This window comes from Rutilus rutilus (assembly GCF_951802725.1).
Source record: "Rutilus rutilus genome assembly, chromosome: 13".
In the NCBI taxonomy this organism is placed as follows: domain Eukaryota; kingdom Metazoa; phylum Chordata; class Actinopteri; order Cypriniformes; family Leuciscidae; genus Rutilus; species Rutilus rutilus.
Window position 1 is genome coordinate 33,111,497 of NC_140218.1, and position 19,780 is coordinate 33,131,276.

Sequence of the window (19,780 nt, forward strand, 5' to 3'; positions counted from 1 at the left end):
TCGTACATGAATAAAGGGTAAAAATGAATAAATTAATAAATAAACAAAATGTGACTAATAACACTGTACCTGTGAGAATACTCCAAGCAAAAACACCAGTCCCTTGATTGCTCCAAGACCTGCCATCTGTTTTCTCTGTTTGAAATCCTGGTTTCTCTCTTTTTTTAAAAAAAATACACTAAACTCTGCACTCTCTTCTGTTTCTTGTGTTTTGGCTGAATATACATGGAGCTTTTCTTGAAGGCATCTCAGATACTTTAACCTAGCCCCGCCTCCTCAGAAGAGCTGGCCAATAAGAGCTTGGGATGAAAATAAGCTAGCCAATCAGATGTGGAGATGTGAAATGCATGCAAACAGGTGTAACAGAAGACTGGGGGAAGAAGCCTATGCAGTCTAATGCAAACAGTGCAGTTTATTCAAGTTTGTGCAGTTTAGTTGCCAATTATGTACAAATCATTCATTATAAAGTGTTACATATGCTGTCCCTATGTTTTTCTTAAAAAAAAAAAAAAAAGAAAAAAAAAGTAAATAAAGAAAGGAGACTAAATTTTCTTTTTGTAATTTTGAGATGGTAAATTTTGGCCATTTAGTTTATATGTATAATTATAAAGGCCTCTGGACCCAGGAATCCTTTTTGTTACCTTTTACATTTTTTTTAATGGATTAAGGGTGTATTCTTTAACGTACACCCTGTATAGTGTGAAGACATGCCCTGCTAACAGTTCAACATGTGTTTGGGTAATTCTTCATTTATGGTGGTGTCCCACTAATTTGCAACAGTTGAAATACACTTTATGAATCATACAATGTTTGCATATGTGTATTTTGTAATTTGTGCTCGGTTAAAGAATAAAATAAATAAATACATATTTAATTGAGTTTGAGAGATTTCATGTGTAACAAAATCTGAATGTTCCCACAATACATCAGAGTAATTGCAACAATAAATTTTTTTACACACATAGAGTGGTTATATTGTGAATATAGATTTTAACATTGCATTTAATTGTTTTTATTATATTGTAAGGAAAAGTCAATGGATGTCACCCCTTAAATAAAAAGGGGAATTCTGTGAATTCTGTTCTGGACTTTTTTCTGTGTAAGGTTAGATAACTTGCAGATTTGACATTGTAATCTATATTTTCATAAACATAGTCTTCTTAATATTTCCAAAATGTCCCCTGATCTTGACTCTATAATGATGGCAGTCCCCATTTTAGGAAAATCTTGGTGGAAATAGTGGTCACACAGTGCTTATAAATATATAGGCTACTATAACATTTACTAACAAAAAAACAATCATTCTGATTTATTCATCTTAGTTAATGTTAATTTCATACAGTACATTTGAATTAATTGTTTTTAATTAAAAGTTGTAGGCTATTTGTTAACATTAATGCACTTAATATAAACTAACATGAACAAACAATATTTTACTAACATTAATAAAGATTAATAAATGCTCTAAATTGCTCATTGGTAGTTCGTGGTAGCTAATGCTAATGTTAACAAATGAGACCTTAATGTAAAGTTTTGCCAGAGTAACAAATTCTGCCACTTGTTTGCCACTCCAATTGACGAATGACCCGTTTAATGAACTGAATCTTTGTTCTCCCTTGCAATAATGGTGGGAATGTTCAATAGCTTTTCTTTTTTTTTTTTTTTTTGTAAATCAGACTTTTAAGCGTATAAATCTGCGCATAATATCCTCTACTTGTATCCAACACACGCACGCGTGCGCGCACTCCCTCCCTCCTCCCAGATGACGGGAGCGCGCATTTGCTTTGACTCACTCAAGATGGCAACTGGAGCAGAACACGGCTTGAAAAAGATAGTTTGGCAAAGTAAGTTCATTGAGAGCAACAGTTGATTTTCTTCCAACGTCTTGCATGCCTAGTGCAACACTTAATCATTTAACTTATACGAGTTCAGCTCAGAGGAAGAGCTGTCAGAAGTTTAAAGAGACACTCTTAGTGTGCTGGGTTTGCTTAGAGGAGTTACAGCCGCCTCATGGAGTTGTTTAGGTGTTTGTTTTGGTGTTTAATTAGAAAAAAAGTGCGCTATGGGGTGTGTCCCGTTTGTTTGTCTCGGTAAATGTCTTACATGTGTCATTGGGTCACTGTTTCCGTTAGCAGCTCTGCTAATGTTAGCCTGTCCGGTTCAGCTCACTTTGACAATTCAACTGCAGGAGTTGTGTCTGTTTTTAATGGAGAACGGGGTTATAACGTTAGTTGTGGGCTCTGTGTGTTGTCATGACTTTGGATGACGCGGAGTGTTTGATGATGTCATTCTTGCGCCCTTGTTACATTCTGTGAACTTTATCAGTGACTTCCGGTCTGCTGTGTTGTGACATTTGAGTTATTCCATGAAAGGAGAGCCATGTGTGTCCATAACATTTGATTAAGACTAGCCGTGACACGCACAAAGTCATTTTACCTTGTTAAATGTATAGATTCTGATGTGTATATGTAGGCCATGTGCACGTGTTGTTAAAGTATTTTAAAGGGGTAACGTTATATGCACTTTGACGTGTAACGTTATATATAGCAGTGGTTCTGAACCAGGGCCCTTTAGAGAGACCCAGTAGATCAAAATGTGGAGAAAAAAACATTAACAGGTCAAGGTCTGCAAATTGACACATTCATCAAATTCACCTTTCAATCATACAATTTCGCAGACTGATTTTTCACTACTTCAAAAAAGATAATATTAATAAATCTAAAGAGAGGAAGTGGAATCATGTTTTTTTTTTTTTTTTTTTTAAGAGAAGCTCAGTTCAGAAGTTGGTCAAAAAAATATATCTTGTACTTTTACTTTCATTTAACGTATTCATTTAAAAAAAAATTTTTTATCTCTACATAAGACTCTTAAGCAGAACAAACTCAAAATAGGAAATAAAGCTTCTTGGAATTTTTTTCTTGATTTTCAGTTCCATGGTGCATCAGCAAAACGATTCACTGCTTTAACTAATACATTGATTTATCTGACATCACAGGAATCAAGGACACCATCATTGCCGACTGCAGAAAGTCAGAAATATGGAAGGTCAGTTTGAATGCGTTTAGATTTATTCCAGTAGTGAGCATCCACCCAATCCATCCATCCACCCACCCACCCATCCATCCATCCACCCACCCATCCATCCACCCACCCATCCATCCACCCATCCATCCACCCATCCATCCATCCATCCATCCATCCATCCATCCATCCATCCATCCATCCACCCATCCATCCATCCATCCACCCACCCATCCACCCACCCATCCACCCACCCATCCACCCACCCACCCATCCATCCACCCTTTTTTAAAGAAGGTTGGACTATATTTTAAGGTGACCCTCTTACAGATCTTGTTACAAATAAGAAAGTACTGAGTAATATTAATTAACAGCACATACTAGTACATGTAACGTGTAAGAAATATACTGTAAAATAAAGTGATTCCGCAGAAGTATAATTATTACTGAATAGTTGTTTTAATAAAGGGCACCTTGATTTGAAAGTGGAATTGAAACCAGAATTTTTAAAATACTTGAAGGGATAGTCCACGCAAAAAAATGAAAATCTCTGTCATAATTTATATTGTTTCAAACCTGTATGCATTTCTTTCTCATGCAGAACACAAAAGAAGATATTTTGAAGAATGTTGGTAACCAAACCTTTTCGGTTCCCATTGACTTCCATTGTATAGACAAAAATATATAATTGAAGTCAATGGGAACTGAAATTCTTTGCTTGCCAGGATTCTTCAAAATGTCTTCTTTTGTAAAAGAAAGAAAGAAAGAAAGAAAGTCATACAGGTTTGGAACAACATAAGAGAGAGTAAATGACGACGTAGTTTTCATTTTTGGCTAAAGTGTCCCTTTAACTATTCCTGTTCCATAATTGTGATTGATGTCAAATCTGTCTCACAGATCCTCATACTGGACCAATTTACCACCCGCCTCCTCTCCTCCTGCTGCAAAATGTCCGACCTCATGTCAGAGGGCATCACAAGTAAGTGAGGGAAAGAGGTTTTGCTCCCGGGTTCAGTTGAACATCCTTTGTGTTAGACAGAAATCCAGCTCTCTGTGGATCCAGTGCTTGAACTTTGTGCTTTGTGTAGTGAGAGTCGGACACTCTTCCTTCCTGTGTTTTCCAGAAGGGAAGCTTTCTCGTTTCCTCTTAATCGAGAAAAAGAATGGGGAATTATTGTCATAATGTTTTACCTTTTGTTTGTTCACAGTTGTGGAGGACATTTACAAAAACAGAGAACCGGTTCCAGAGATGAAGGCCGTCTACTTCATGACCCCCACTGCCAAGGTCAGAGTTCAGGAGACACTATATGGACAAGTGTATTGGGACACCTGATCATTACACCAACAGGGACTGTAATGACGTCGCACTCTAGGGTGTTTTCACATAAGGGGCCCTATTTTAACGATCTGAAACGCAAGTATCAAGCGCGAAACGCAAGTAACTTTGTGGACGTCTTGGGCGCTGTTGCTATTATAACGGCGGGATAAATGACTCTTGTGCCCGACGCAAATCTAAAATGGTTTGGTTTGAAGTAGCTTCATTACTCATAGGTGTGGTTTGGGCGTAACGTGAAATAAACCAATCAGAGCGTCATCTCACATTCCCTTTAAGAGCAGGTGTGCTTGTTCCATGGCGGATTGCTATTATAACGGCGGATTTGCCAGGCGCGGTTCACAGCCGAGGAGACCGATGTCCTCGTCAGGGCCGTAAAACACAGAGAAGTGACATTGGGGATGGAGAAACCCACCCAAATTAGCTTTGGTTAAACAGGCGTATAATAATTTGGGTAAATGTGTAAGCTAGATTTATACCTATTTTTTCACATCTTCATGGACACAACAATGATTTCCCTCGTGTGTTAATATTTTTCCTTGTAATAATGTATGGTTTTCTAAAAACTGCTGCTTCTGTGTAGATGAGATAAGCAAAGTGTATGCACAACGCACACGCTACTTTATGGCCAAGCATGCGCCCTTAAAATATCATATGAATATCATGCGCAACTGTCTTTAGACTAGGTTTTTCCTGGTCAGTGGCGGAATTGTTTTCTAAACCTGCAAAATAGCACCAGGGAACGTTTGCGCCGGAACACGCCTCCTCTTTGCCATGAACCGCCCCCGGGAGCGCAAGTTCATTCCCTAATTTACCGGCGTGCGTCTGTGGAGGGAAAAGTCCGCTGTGCGTCGGGTGCAAAATAGGAATGATACATTCCTTTGGTGTACAAAGTCAGTTGCGCTGGGTGCAAGATAGGGTCCATAGTTTGTTTTAAAAGAACCAAACTTGGTTCAATTGGTCTGGACCGGCTTTGATTGCATATATTTTGTGGCGGAACTTACCGAACATTCAAAACAATGCTGTGGTCTGGGTTAAATGCACTCGCTGTATGTGTGTAGCTACATATGATAGTATTTCAAAGGGGTCCAAACAGCGTCATGAATCCCTCCGTCACACAAATGAAGATCTGCTGTGAGGAGACGCGGTTCTGATCCGACCCATTTTTTCGGAACGACCCATTTTTTCACAAATGTTTGTAAATGCAGACTGCATGGCTAGGTGCTTGATTTTGTCCCAATACTTTTGTCCATATAGTGTGTACATAATAAGCCTTACTTTATTGTGATGATCTGTTTGTGACCTGGATGTTTTATATTTACAGTGTGTTGATGCATTTATTAAGGACTTCACACCGAAACCCAAATACAGAGCTGCCTATGTCTTCTTCACTGACTGTGAGTTCACTGCCTCAACTCTGTTTTGATGTAAAACAAATCCGCTAGATTATGTGTTATTTGTAGAAACAGTGACATTTTTATTACTATTATATTGAAATGACCCCAGACTGCCCTGATGAGCTCTTCGACAAGATGAAGAAGAACTGTGCCAAACACATTAAAGTGTGTAAAGAGATCAACATCTCGTTTCTGCCACATGAAGCAAAAGTGAGTTTATCTGTGTTCTGCAAATTCATGTAGGCTGGTCTGGCAGAGTGCTTTATTGTGCATGACTGTGCTTTATGGGTCACCTGTGCAGGTGTTCACCTGTGATAACCCAGAGGCCTTCAAGAGCATCTACAGTCCGAACAGTAAGGACAGAGATCAGACGCTGGACATGATCGCTGATCAGATCGTAACTCTCTGCGCCACGCTGGACGAGTACCCTGGAGTCAGATTCAAGAAGTACAGACACTCTTATTCACTTCACATGTGCTCACATTACACCTGATGCTTGAATGGACTTCGAATCATTGAATTCTGTCCTGTGCAGAGATTCGGCTCTCGGATATGGAAAGCAGTTGGCTGAACTTGTGGATAATAAACTGGCGCGACATTACGAGTTGGATGACAACTCGAAAATAAAGGTGAGAGATATTGAGTGTTTACAACAACCAGAACACATCAGCTTATCTGATTGGTGCGGTTGGATGTACAGCTTTATAAATAAAAATATAGTTTTCTTGAGATACACAATGCTCTTCAAAAGTTAAGGTAATATATTTATGAGTAAATTAATACTTTTATTTAGCAAGGATGCATTAAATTGATCAAAAGTGACAGTAAAAATAATTAGGGCTTGGTGGCGGTTAAATATTGCGGTGGTGATAAAGTTTCTATCGTTTGAGATTTTGTGGTAACACTTTATTGGTTCATTAGTTTACTACCTTAGTTAACATGAACTAAGAATGAACAATGCTTCAGTATTTATTAATCTTAGTTAATATGTGACCCTGGATCACAAAACCAGTCATAAGTCGCACGGGTATATTTGTGGCAATAGCCAAAAATACATTGTATGGGTCAAAATGATTGATTTTCTCTTTTATGCCAAAAATCATTAGGATATTAACTAAAGATAATTTTCCATGAAAATATTTTGTAAATTTCCTACCGTAAATATAGAAAACATTTATTTTAGTGAGTGAATGCAGCACAATCGCGAACATAAATTACCAACTTTAAAGGAGATTTTCTCAATGTTTCGATTTTTTTTTTTTTGCACCCTCAGATTCCAGATGTTCAAATAGTTGTATCTCAGCTATTGTCCCATCCTAACAAACCATACATCAATGGAAAGCCTATTTATTCAGCTTTCAGATTATGCATAAATGTACCCATGTGACTGGTCCAGGGTCACATATTAGTTTTCAACATTTACTGATTCGTTATTAAAATCAAAGGTTGTATCTGTTAACATTAGTTAATGCACTGTGAACTAACAAGAACAATGAACAACTGGATTTTTATTAACAAACACTAACAAACATTAATAAATACCGTAACAAATGAGTTGCTCATTGTTAGTTCATATATACATTAACTAGTCGTTAGCCTCATAGAATAATTGCCTAAGTCATTTTTTGGCCAAATTGTGATATCTGCCTAATAACTCTACTGTCCTACCACTGCTGCAAAACTTGTCTTGCTTTCCAAAAACATTGAAATATGACTTAGGCAATTATGCTATGAGGCTAACGTAATGTTATTTAATTAATCTTATTATGAAGTGTTACCGATTTTGCTATATCGTTTATATAGCGGTATGTAAATATATCAGCGTAGCGCAGAACTATATAAAGTTATTGACGCGTATGAATGAGGAAAAGAAAGAGCAGTATGTACATGATGTTAAAAAGAGTTAAGCGCAATAAGCTGTGAAAAAGAGCTCAAAGCGGTGCTTGCGCTGACTGACACACAGCTGGAGCGCGAGCAGAAAGCCGCGTCTCTCTGAATGTGATCGCAAATTCAGTTCTTTTTCACGGCCTGTTGCGCTTAAATGGTCAAATACATAAACAATTGTTGAAATGGCCAGCGCGTGGAGTATTCACTGAAACACAGTCAGTTGTGTCTGAAGTGAAAACCGCATGTGTATCAGCGTATTAGATCTGTGCATTCGCCTTAAAGTGACAGCAGCCTAATAAACCTGCTGCTCTCTTTGTGATTAAAGTCCACATGAATTCAAAATTGACCATATTTATTTTGTTTGCCTAAATTGTTAGTTTTGTGGTGAACAATTCATCCATGCAAGTCAATCCACACAAAAAAATTTTTTGGCTTTGTAATCTTTAATCAAAATCTGAAAATGCCCCTCCCCTCTGCCTTGGAGGACCTTCTCTGATGACGTATGTTTGACGGCTTGGTTTGGGAAACGCTTAACCACTCCCCTCAAACCGTTAGTCTGCTATGAGCGAGAGATGGAGAGGAGGAGCGCTAGAGTAAAACCCTGCCCTCTGTTCAATATTCCTTTTCACTGGGAAATACGTCACAGCACTGGAGAAAAGTCGTTTGCAACTTCCGGTTCACGCGGACTTTAATATTAATCAAACAACAAAAGAAAAAAGAAAATCACTCACTGCTCTTGACTGAAGGACTTTTGTGTCTTTAATAAGAATCAATTTATATTTAATTCATACAGTGAAGTCTATGCAGTGACATTAGATTATCTGTAGTATTGTAGTATTTCTTTTTGGTAAATAAATGTTTTCCTGGAGAATTTTTATTTTATTTTATTTTTTTATAATTTGCTTATTTGTTCTTAATTTTATTAACCAAAATAACTATATTGTGATTTATCGTTATCGTAAACAAAACAAAATGATCACATCGTGAGATATGACTGGTCAAATCACCCACCCCTATTTATAATGTAACAAAAGTTTCCCATTTCAAGTAAATGCTGTTCTTTTGAACTTTCTATTCATCAAAGAATCTTGAAGAAATGTATTACGGTTTCCACAAACTTAATAAAAAGCACAACTGTTTTCAACATTGATAATAATAATAATAAGAAGAAGAAATGTTTCTTGAGCAGCAAATCAGCATCACATTAATCTTTTCACAAAATGTGATTTTTTTTTTTTTTTTTGATATATATATTTTTTGATATAATATATATGAATTTATTCTGAAATGGGTTTGCAGCAATGGCTGTTTGGGTAAAATAAAAGTCTTTCTTAGAAAACCGCATGTGTATCAGCGTATTAGATCTGTGCATTCGCCTTAAAGTGACAGCAGCCTAATAAACCTGCTGCTCTCTTTGTGATTTAATATTAATCAAACAACAAAAGAAAAAAGAAAATCACTCACTGCTCTTGACTGAAGGACTTTTGTGTCTTTAATAAGAATCAATTTATATTTAATTCATACAGTGAAGTCTATGCAGTGACATTAGATTATCTGTAGTATTTCTTTTTGGTAAATAAATGTTTTCCTGGAGAATTTTTTTTTTAATTATTTTTTTTTATAATTTGCTTATTTGTTCTTAATTTTATTAACCAAAATAACTATATTGTGATTTATCGTTATCGTAAACAAAAAAATGATCACATCGTGAGATATGATTGGTCAAATCACCCACCCCTATTTATAATGTAACAAAAGTTTCCCATTCAAATAAATGCTGTTCTTTTGAACTTTCTATTCATCAAAGAATCTTTAAGAAATGTATTACGGTTTCCACAAAAATAATAAAAAGCACAACTGTTTTCAACATTGATAATAATAATAATAAGAAGAAATGTTTCTTGAGCAGCAAATCAGCATCACAAATCTTTTCACAAAATGTGATTTTTTTTATTTTTGATTTATATATATATATATGTGAATTTATTCTGAAATGGGTTTGCAGCAATGGCTGTTTGGTTAAAATAAAAGTCTTTCTTAGTATATCCAAAATGTTTGCAGCAAGACGTAAATTAATGTGTAATACATGGTAATAAAATAAATGGTTAGTAAAAAAAAAATGGCCTGTTCAATGCCACATTTAGAATTTTGATTAAGGTCATTTCCTCATTACTACCGGAGACTTGGACTTTCTGGTCTTGGATTTTATTCTGATGTCATCTTGTAAGTGACATTTCTGCCAGCACAACCCATCAGAACTTTTCTTTCATATTCAGGCAAAAACGCCAGCTCAGCTTCTGATCGTTGATCGTGCGCTGGACCCTGTCAGCCCCATTCTTCACGAGCTCACCTACCAGGCCATGGCTTATGACCTCATACCTATGAAGGACAACAGCTATGAGTATGTCACCTCAGCCAAAGCACTTCTATTTAACTCTGAAATGAGCTTGAAATGAATACTGTAATCATTCCTGAGGATCAGTGTGAAATCAGAGTTGTCTCTATTTACTTCAAAACACATCCCTGTTCTTATTATGCTTCTGCTGTGTATCAGTGTTTTTCTGTGTGTTTACTCTTAGGTATAAAACAAAGGATGGCTCCAAGAAAGAAGCTTTGCTGAATGAAGAGGATGAATTATGGGTCAAATTACGTCACATGCACATTGCTGAGGTCACTGGGTGAGTAGAAATACTTCAGCAGACTCTGCCGAGGCCATGAAAAAACATTGGTTAATGGTCAGATATTTTTTAACTTCACTTCTCTAGAGTTAATAAAATACACTACTGTTCCAAATTAAGATTTGTTCATGTTTTTGAAATAAGTTTGCATTTATTTAAGCAAAAATACAGTAAAAGCAGAAATATTCTTACAAATTAAAATAGCATTTTTCTATGTGAAAATATTGTAAAATGTAATTCATTGATGTGATGTTTAAAGCTGAATTTCCAGCATCTTTACTCCTCTTCAGTGTCACATGACCTTTTAGAAATCATCAGATATGATGATTTGATGTTGAAAAAAGTTGTGCTGCTTCATATTTTTCAGGATTCTTTAATGATTAGAAAGTTAAAAAGAGCAGCGTTTATTAGGGGTTCAAGCATGACATGCTGAAACCCTATTGTAATTGTAAGGATTTGTAAAACTGATCGTGCAGGCCAAACCGTGAGGCCTAGAGACTTGAAACCTGGCCAGATGGTAGGCCTCAATTTGGGGACAACCTATCAGAGTATGACCCCGATTGGCCCATAGGTGGCGCTACAGCAACCAAAAGTACAAAAAGCATATGTGTCATAACATAGTAAACAAGCATGCAAAATTTTATGGAAATCGGACCATAGGTGGCGCTATAACTGTCGAAAAGCTTTGAAAACCATATATTTCCTATGGTAAATTGGCTGTAAATAGTCTTTTCCATCTATGATGTCAGTGGTTAAATGCTTGCTAAGTAAAACTTAATGTCTTTTGATGCTTATGTGCTTAAAGGCCTTAAAAGCTTGAACCCCGATAAATGCTGCTTGCAGCTTTAATTTTAAATTGAAATCTTTAGCAAAGTGCTAAGTATTCATTTCCTTTAAGAAAAGAATCTTCCTGACCCCATAGTTTTAAACAGTAGTGTATATTTATACATTTCTCTCAACTCTGTCCTCCTTGGAGCTTGTTTGCAGTGCATTATGGGATTGCTTCATCCACATAAGACACATGCAGTGTGGCCCTGTTATATGCCAATTTACCATCATAAACATCCGCAGCAATGTGACCAGTGCCTATGTGTTTGTTCCAAAGGCAAATCCCCAAACTGGTAAAGGACATCTCTGCCGGCAGAAACGAGAAGCAATCGGCTGATGGGAAGGTACAGTATATTTTTACAGTTAATAACAGCTCAGAACAATAACAGTAGTCTCCAGTTACAGAGTCCCTCATACGAGTGTGTCATAGATGTCCCCTGTCATTGGCAGATCACAATCGGAGCGCTATCGCAGCTCATGAAGAAGATGCCAGCCTTTCGTAAGCAGGTTACTCAGGTAATCGAGATGCCTCACATGCCCTGAAAGAGTGTGCTATCACATGACACCTGGGACCTATACATTCAACAGGCTGCCTAAAATACTGTAGAAACCCACTGAGTGACTCAATTGCCGGTGTATGTTTCCCGTCTCTTTCAGAAAACGGTCCACGTAAGTTTAGCCGAGGATCTGATGAGCCATTATCAGAAATATGTGGAAAAACTCTGCAAAGCAGAACAGGTAGAGCATGGGGATCGCTTGAGGGAAAGGACGCCCTCTTCTGGGCAGAGTGTGTATGATCATGCCTCTGGTTTGTGTGTAGGATCTGGCCGTAGGTGCAGATGCTGAAGGACAGAAGGTCAAGGACCCCATGAGGACGTTACTTCCTGTGCTGTTAAACCAGTATGACACAACTGACAAGATCCGGGCCGTCCTCCTCTACATCTTCAGCCTCAACGGTGGATGTTTCTCTTTTCCTGTCATGTTGAGATTAGGAAACATCTGATGTGGTTTCCTGCTGGATGTGTAAAGCTGAATATACGTGTGTTTGTGTGTCATGGTCAGGTACGACAGAGGAGAACCTGAATAAACTGATCCAGAATGTGAAAATCGAGCATGAGACCGGGTATATCCTTAACTGGAAACATCTGGGAGTTCCCGTTGTCTCCACAGTGAGTCCGCGGATGCTTTTTTTCTCCTCTGGCACTGCTTCTTTTCCAACTTCCTCTTACTAATGACTTATTTGGTTGTGATTGCAGTTTTGTTGCTTGGAACATATTTAGGAATAGGGAAGTGAGAGTATGCTGTGTGCTTTTACAATACCAGCCTTTCAGTATCAATACCTTTGATATTTCATGACACTTAGAGCCAATTCCCATACTGAAATATTATTAGGATTGATATACTGTAATATGCTATTGAATTGAACCCTTGGTAGTGAAGTCTGATGGGGCATGTGACATACAAGTCCTGTTTTACAAGTTTTTTATTTTGGCTGATAGTTAGTTTATCACCTTCATCTCTCTTCATAACAGTCAAGCATGTTCTCATCTCGTAAACAATCACGGAGAGACCGGTCAGACCAGGAGACTTACAACGTGTCTCGCTGGACACCCGTCATCAAAGATGTAATGGAGGTGAGTGACTCTAACACTGTGTCCTAACCTGACGCCATAAAATGCATCTCTTCCATGTTAATTAAAGTTTTTGTCCTGATCTGGAACAACAACATACATGTGTGACAATAGCCGCTTTCCGACCGGAGGAACCTTTTCACAGTTCCTAGAACTATTGGCTAAAGTACCCGGATGTCGGCGTGTTCGCACCGCAGGAACTAGGAACGATTTTAGTTCTAGGAACTCCATTTTGTAGGACTAATTTAGGTCCTACTTCAGAGTAGGGTCTAAACCAGCACTACAGGAACTACCCGTGACGTTAGTGTACGCTGATGACCGAACGCACGCGGAACACCAGCACCCGCCATTTTTAAAACAGCTAGAATGTAAACACACAGATTATAGCCTATATATTTACTCCATAAACTAACTATACAAAGTTTAAACATGGAAAACAGTGATAGATGGGTCTCTAAACCTTTATGCTGAAGAGAAAATCCAACGCAACTTTGAGGGGACCAAGCCAAACATGATTATGTTTATCTGCCCAGCTAGCAACACTGGACATCAACCACACGGCATAGGCTAATAACCTTTTTTCATATACTGTCTACTTTCTATAACAGTTCTATCTGATAATATATTAAACAGTACAGTTAGACAGATCGCTAACTAATAAACACAGAGAATGCGAGCAGTGTTTGCTCTGGCGTTCTCAGCGCCGCCAAAATAAAGGTCCGTCGCGCCGTCAAAATAAAAGTCAACGTGCTTGCGTCACGCCCTTACCCCTCCTACCAGTTCCTATGGCCGCTTGGCCAGTGCGAACGCAAACAGCAAAACCGAGTTTGGGGGAGAGTAGTTCTTAGAACTGTTTAGAAGTGGACAGTTCCTAGAACTAAGTTCCTGTAACTACTTGGTCGGAAAGCGGCTTATGATAATCTCAGGTACAGATTATGTGCTTTATTTAATGTTAAATTAATTTATTAAACTCACAATTAATCAGTTAGCAATAAGAAGTGATATTGTATTTGCGTGGATGAGGCGCTGGTGCGATCACTTGGATTCCTTATGTAAGACCAAACAACTTAAAATACTCCATTAGATAAGAGTAAGACTTCATTCAAAACATTTAAAGGGTCTATTTTTACTTAAAAATAACATCAAAACATCATACTTTTGTAAAATAAAGAAAACAAACTAAATGCGCTTGCCGTCTCTGTCTCTGTGAACTCCCGCACGTCACAAAAATGAACTAAATCTATATAAACCTTGAAGTGTCCACATTTAAGTGTCTAAGTTTTGCTTATTTGACATTAAATGCATTATATACGTCACTTTGGAATATAAATTGTACCTCGTTTCGGATGATACAAATTTGACTTGTAGTCCAGAAAATATGGGATAGAAAATTATTTATCTGACCCCCTGCTATTAGATGAGTACCCCACTTTGAAAACCCTTGGATTAAAAAAAAAATATATATATATATATATATATATATATAATATATATTGTTTACTGAACCTGAGCTAACATGAACTAACAATGAGCAGTTGCAACATTTAACAAATTAATAAACACTATAACAAATGTATTGCTCATTGTTAGTTAATGCACTAACTAACATTAGCTAATGGGACCTTGTTGTAAATTGTTGCCTTATTTGTGTGACGAGCTGGAAATTACACAGATGTAATGTAACCATACTGGAAATACAAACATGTATGTTTGCAAGACATAAAAGTGGATGTACAAGAACAACACTGATTTTCATCATCCATGCAGCCGTATCCCAAAAGGGCAAGTGTCCCGAAACGCTCTCGCCGCCCCTGGGCCAGCAGGCCATCCTTATTCTCGAGCCCTGATATATTATACAAAAGGATATGAGCTGACATGTAAATAAGACCAATGCACATTTGTTCATGGCTACGGGCACTGACATTATATCCTAGGTTTTGACTGAAAGATCAAATGTCATGCTTCCAGAAATCACAAATAGACACTGTCTTATTTCTTTGTCATCTTTAAATAGCACTTTAACATCTGGTGAAAACCATTAGATTTCTAGTTGATTTCAGTGAAAAGAAACACTGAATTGCACAAGTTTTATGCATTAGCAGTAGCGGGCTGTGCATTTCACAGCTAGGCCTTCAGTGGTGTCCTACCAGAATTAATCCACCTCTTGATACCATCATCATGAGTCCATGGCTCAGTGAGAGGCAGTGTAACAGGGCATTGCATCACATGTGTCTCAGGCAGCAAGAATGACATTATTAAAGCAAGAAGCCCAATTAACACAATTCAACCAGTCTCCTTTCACTGCGCCACACACATCATCTCTAGCAGAAGCATTAATATTAACCTTATAAACTGACAGAAATACAGTCCACCCCAGGATTTCCCGTTATTTTTGTAGTACCTTTTGAGTTCTCCGACCACAGAAACCCCGGAGAATACGGTTTTCCTGGGATTTAAATTAGAGCAGAGAAGGCCTTGCTGACCCTGAAGGCCCACCACTGTGCATCAGTAAGAAGAGCAAATAAACACTACTGTTATATTTTGGTTTTGTCAACTAAATCTGTGTGTGTGTGTGTGTGTGTGTGTGTGTGTGTGTGTGTGGTAGGATGCAGTGGAGAACAAACTGGAGGTTAAAGACTGGCCGTTCCAGTCCGAGTGTCCGTCTGCGTGGAACGGCTCGCGTGCCGTAAGGTAGAGCCAGACACTTTCATTCACAGCTCCCTCAAGTCTATTACATAATGAATGAATATCGTTTACTTTAAGATACACACTTAAGATGGGTTCAGACTACAGGAGTTTATAAATCTCTACCGATTGTGAAATCTGGTTGCATCACGCACATAAGGAGAATCTTCATACATTTTCTTCTTTCAAATCTCAAACCTGCACACACTAGATGATATGAAAGTCATGGCGCATCACACACTACAGTATATAGATTATCATGCCAGATTTAGCACCTCAGATGTCAGTTGTCTCTCATTGGCATAATCATAGTCGTAATCATGCCGATTTAAATCCTAAATATTAAACATGTTTGATATTGTCGGGGCGGCCCCAGTGTGTCCGTGAGCAGATCGGGAGATTTAAGATTTGATCTGTAAACGCCTCACATTATAAGATAATCTGGGCCGATGCCCTGGACACGTTCTTTTTCCTCCGAATGTTGGAAAGGGTAAATCAGGAATAAATTGGTCTAAAACATCTGTAGTCTGAGCCTGGCTTTAAAGCCATATTCTAGGTTCAGTATCTTGCCATATTTTAATTCTCCATCATTAGAAAAAAAAAGAAAAAAAGTTTCGTTTTGAGGTTGTAGTCAATGTCTGTTTCTCCGTTCCTCTGGGCTTTCAGAGTGGTGAGGTAAGGCAAGGGTCAACTTTGGATTGTTGGCTGCTTGGTCTGTGTTCACATACAGTATTTCACATTTCATACATTTAGGCTCCTTTTTGTTGCCTTGATTCATGTTATTATTATTTTTATAAATAACATGGACCACTTAAAATGAAAACTCTTCTCATTCCTGCTGATGATATAATTGCATGATGTCATAGATCATACACTACTGTTCAAATCTTTGGGGTCAGTAAGATTTCTTTTTGTTTTAAAGAAATTAATACTTTTATTCAGCAAGGATGCGTTGAATTGCAGTGTTGGAGAAGCTCTGAAACTGTAGTTTGACAAGTTGCAAGTTACCCATAAGTTAAAGTAGTTAAGATACAGTCAAGCCACTCTACGGAAAAGTAGTTTGCTACACTACAAATTGCGATCAAAAAGTAGCTAGTTACATTGAAGCTAATTTGATTTATTTTATTTTTTTACAATGACGTATATTACTGCAAATAACTGAAAAGATTTGGGGTTTAAAACAGTGAAATGCAATACAATTCTGATTTCATAGAGTATTGTTTTATTTTGTAAACACACTTCTCAAATATAGCCTAAATCTCAAACTGACTGTCAAAGTGCAACATTGTGCAAAAATGTACGTTAAACTCACAGCACATGCAGTGATGAAGCTCATTTACTGTGAATGGAAACCTGCCACAGCCTAGATCATTAGATCACAGCCTTTGCCTTATGATAAGCGTAATAATATTACGATTTTGTTTTCTTTCCGATTGACCGATGCTTTGCCAAATCAATGGCTCAAAACACAACGCTAGTGATATTTTCGGTTCATTATAAAACTGGCGGGAAAGTTAAACTATGACGGGTCATCATAAAATCAGAAGTAGACATTTGATTTAGCGTGCAATAAAGCAGGACAATTAATCAATTTAAAATTGCTATTATTCAAGTTTAAAGTCTTTGATGCAGCGACAACTTGCATAAATTATATACAAAAGTGTAAACTTTACTAATCGATCCAAATGAAATATCAACCTACTTCTGTACGTCCTTTATATAATCATCAGACGATCTCTTCTCAGTGAACTGTAAAGCCGTAAGATGTGTGATGAAACTATAGACGCTGGTAACGCACGATTTTAGTTTGTGATCTAATCAAGAAGATCTTCGACGTTGCTGTCAGTTAAACGCGTTATTAACGGCGTTAAGGGAAGCCCATTTTAACGGCGTCAGTTTCGCGAGATTAACGTTCTTTTTGGCCTAGCTAATATAGTCGTTTTTTTCACAAGCTGTTGCAACAACTATAACGTTAGAAAAACTACAACACCACACAGCTAGACGATCCACTTTTCCATGTCGATAAGAGCATTAAAATGAGAAAAAATAATGAGACAAAAAGAAATCAAGGGACATTTAGAATAGATAAAAATGTGCGATTAATTGCGAGTTAACTATGACATTAATGCGATTAATCGCGATTTAAATATTTTAATCGTTTGACAGCACTAGTTTCAATGCATTGCAGGCTCGTCAAAACGAAATGTAGCTTTTTGGTCACACTACATGCTGGAAAGATTATTCGCTACTGTTTTTAAAGCAACTGAGCTTCTGTAAAGCTACTGACAAATGTAAAGTTAGTTGAGACAGTAGAGAGACATTTATAAAACATTATGAAACAAATATTTCTATTTCAAATAAACGCTGTTCTTTTTTTATTTGTATTCATCAAAATCACAAAAATTGCACAGCTGTTTTCAACTTTGATAATCATAAATGTTTTTTGAGCATCAAATCACATCAGAATGATTTCTGAAGGATCATGTGACACTGAAGACTGGAGTAATGATGCTGAAAATTCAGCTTTGATCACAGGAATAAATTACTTTTTACAATATATTCACATAGAAAACAGCTATTTAATAATATTTCACAATATTGCTGTTTTTACTGTGTTTTCGATCAAATAAATGCAGCCTTTGTGAACATTCGTCTTCTTTCAAAAACTATAAAAATCTTCGCGACCCCAAACTTTTGACCAGAACAGTATGCAGAAGGCATTTTCATATGTTGCATGCAATAAATGTGTTTTCTTGCATTGATTGTGTGTGTTTTGTGTCAGTGCGCGGCAGAAGCACAAGGGCAGCTCTCCGGATGACCTGAGGAGCGGCTCGCGCCTCATCGTCTTTCTTCTGGGTGGAGTCAGTCCCTCAGAGATGCGCTGTGCTTATGAAGTCACACATGCTAATAAATCCTGTGAGGTCATCATTGGTAAGGGTCCACATGAGCGCTCGCGAGCAACATCATTCTGTGTTAAACCTGAAAGAGGCGGCTTGATGTTTTAAAATCCTGCCTGTGGTTTTGAAACCGAGCCAGATTCAAATAATGGCTTTTTTTTACTGTCCTCAGGCTCGACACACATCCTCACTCCGCGTGATCTGCTGCAGGATATCTTTAATCTGGGCAAACAACCCATGGAGAAGTTCACCATTGAGGAGGACAAACCCTGAGCCCTGCCTGATTCACCCACCAGGACTGAAGGGAACGCATCTCAGCTGCTTTTAAATCGCCTCCATCAGCATTACTTCTCATTCATTTAAACGCTTTTCACAGAAAAAAACAAACAGGGTTATAAAACACATCCTGAGGTGGTTTCATGTGTAAAACATAACGTTACATTTAACCTAAACCGAGTGTTAAGTCTTCACAACTAACTTCACAAACAATGAGATTTGGGTTCGTTGAGGTTTTTAGGCTTTTCTAAATTGTTGAATAGTGTTTAATACAATAACATGGAAAGTAAAACATGCATTCATATGCAACACTATTAAGGACTTGTGTAACACTGTATTTGTTTGATAACCCTTTAATACAGTTGAAGCACATTTAAAATAATGCATAAATGACACCAGCGTATATGAGCAGAGCCTTACAAACTGGTGCCTTATTTACTAGTGCACTGGATTTACACTTTGCTGTGTGTTTATATCTCTCCCACTAACAGTAGTTAAAAAAAAAAAACTTGACTGTCAATTTGAAATGATGTTTTAATGTTTGTCTTTATGTTCTTGAATTAGGTTTATTTGTACATATTTATTCTCGCTCGCTCGTGTTTTTGCTTGTATAAAACGTGTATACTCAAGAATGAACAAAGGAGGGATTTAACAGATTTAATGTATACTTGCATTGGACGACTGACATGACGTGAATGATGTGGTTCAATTCTTCTGTTTGCTTTGTAACATTTAAACAGTGTTTGTAATGTGGTCTAATTTCATCTGTACTTCTACATAAAAATATTGTTTCAATAAATGATTTCGTGGATGTTGTCATTGCCCTCAGGAGCTGTTGATTTGCACACTGCAGGTACGGTGTTGTGGTTGCCATGAGCCGTTTGCTTTTATTGAGGGATTTAACTATACAATTCCGGTTTGAGTTCATAAAAGTCAAAGACACAAAGGTAAGAAGATAGTCTTCTTTATCTCTGCATTACATAGTGTTCCAGAAACAGTCTCTGGTTACAGCAGGCTTGTGGTCTCCGCACAATAACTCGATTCCCTCAGAGGACTTGATGCGAGTAAACCAATCTTATCAAATCTGTCCTATTTTGGGACTTAAACTATAAAGAAATGCGTGAGAACATGGATGTGCGTGTTGAGC

At 37.5% G+C, this 19,780-nt stretch overlaps 1 protein-coding gene across 1 annotated transcript; it reads left to right on the forward strand.

Annotated features, from left to right (window-relative positions):
- Positions 1-1,724: 1,724 nt before the first annotated feature.
- On the forward strand, positions 1,725-19,444 carry stxbp3 (syntaxin binding protein 3). The gene is made up of 19 exons (XM_084427211.1): positions 1,725-1,844; positions 2,996-3,045; positions 3,919-4,000; positions 4,230-4,306; positions 5,679-5,751; positions 5,861-5,961; positions 6,053-6,198; positions 6,287-6,380; positions 9,915-10,039; positions 10,218-10,316; positions 11,422-11,488; positions 11,595-11,660; positions 11,802-11,882; positions 11,965-12,100; positions 12,207-12,313; positions 12,677-12,778; positions 15,381-15,466; positions 18,243-18,391; positions 18,530-19,444. The coding sequence occupies exons 1-19, from the start codon at positions 1,763-1,765 to the stop codon at positions 18,628-18,630; spliced, it is 1,824 nt and encodes a 607-aa protein (XP_084283337.1). The 5' UTR covers positions 1,725-1,762; the 3' UTR covers positions 18,631-19,444.
- The last annotated feature ends 336 nt before the right edge of the window (positions 19,445-19,780 follow it).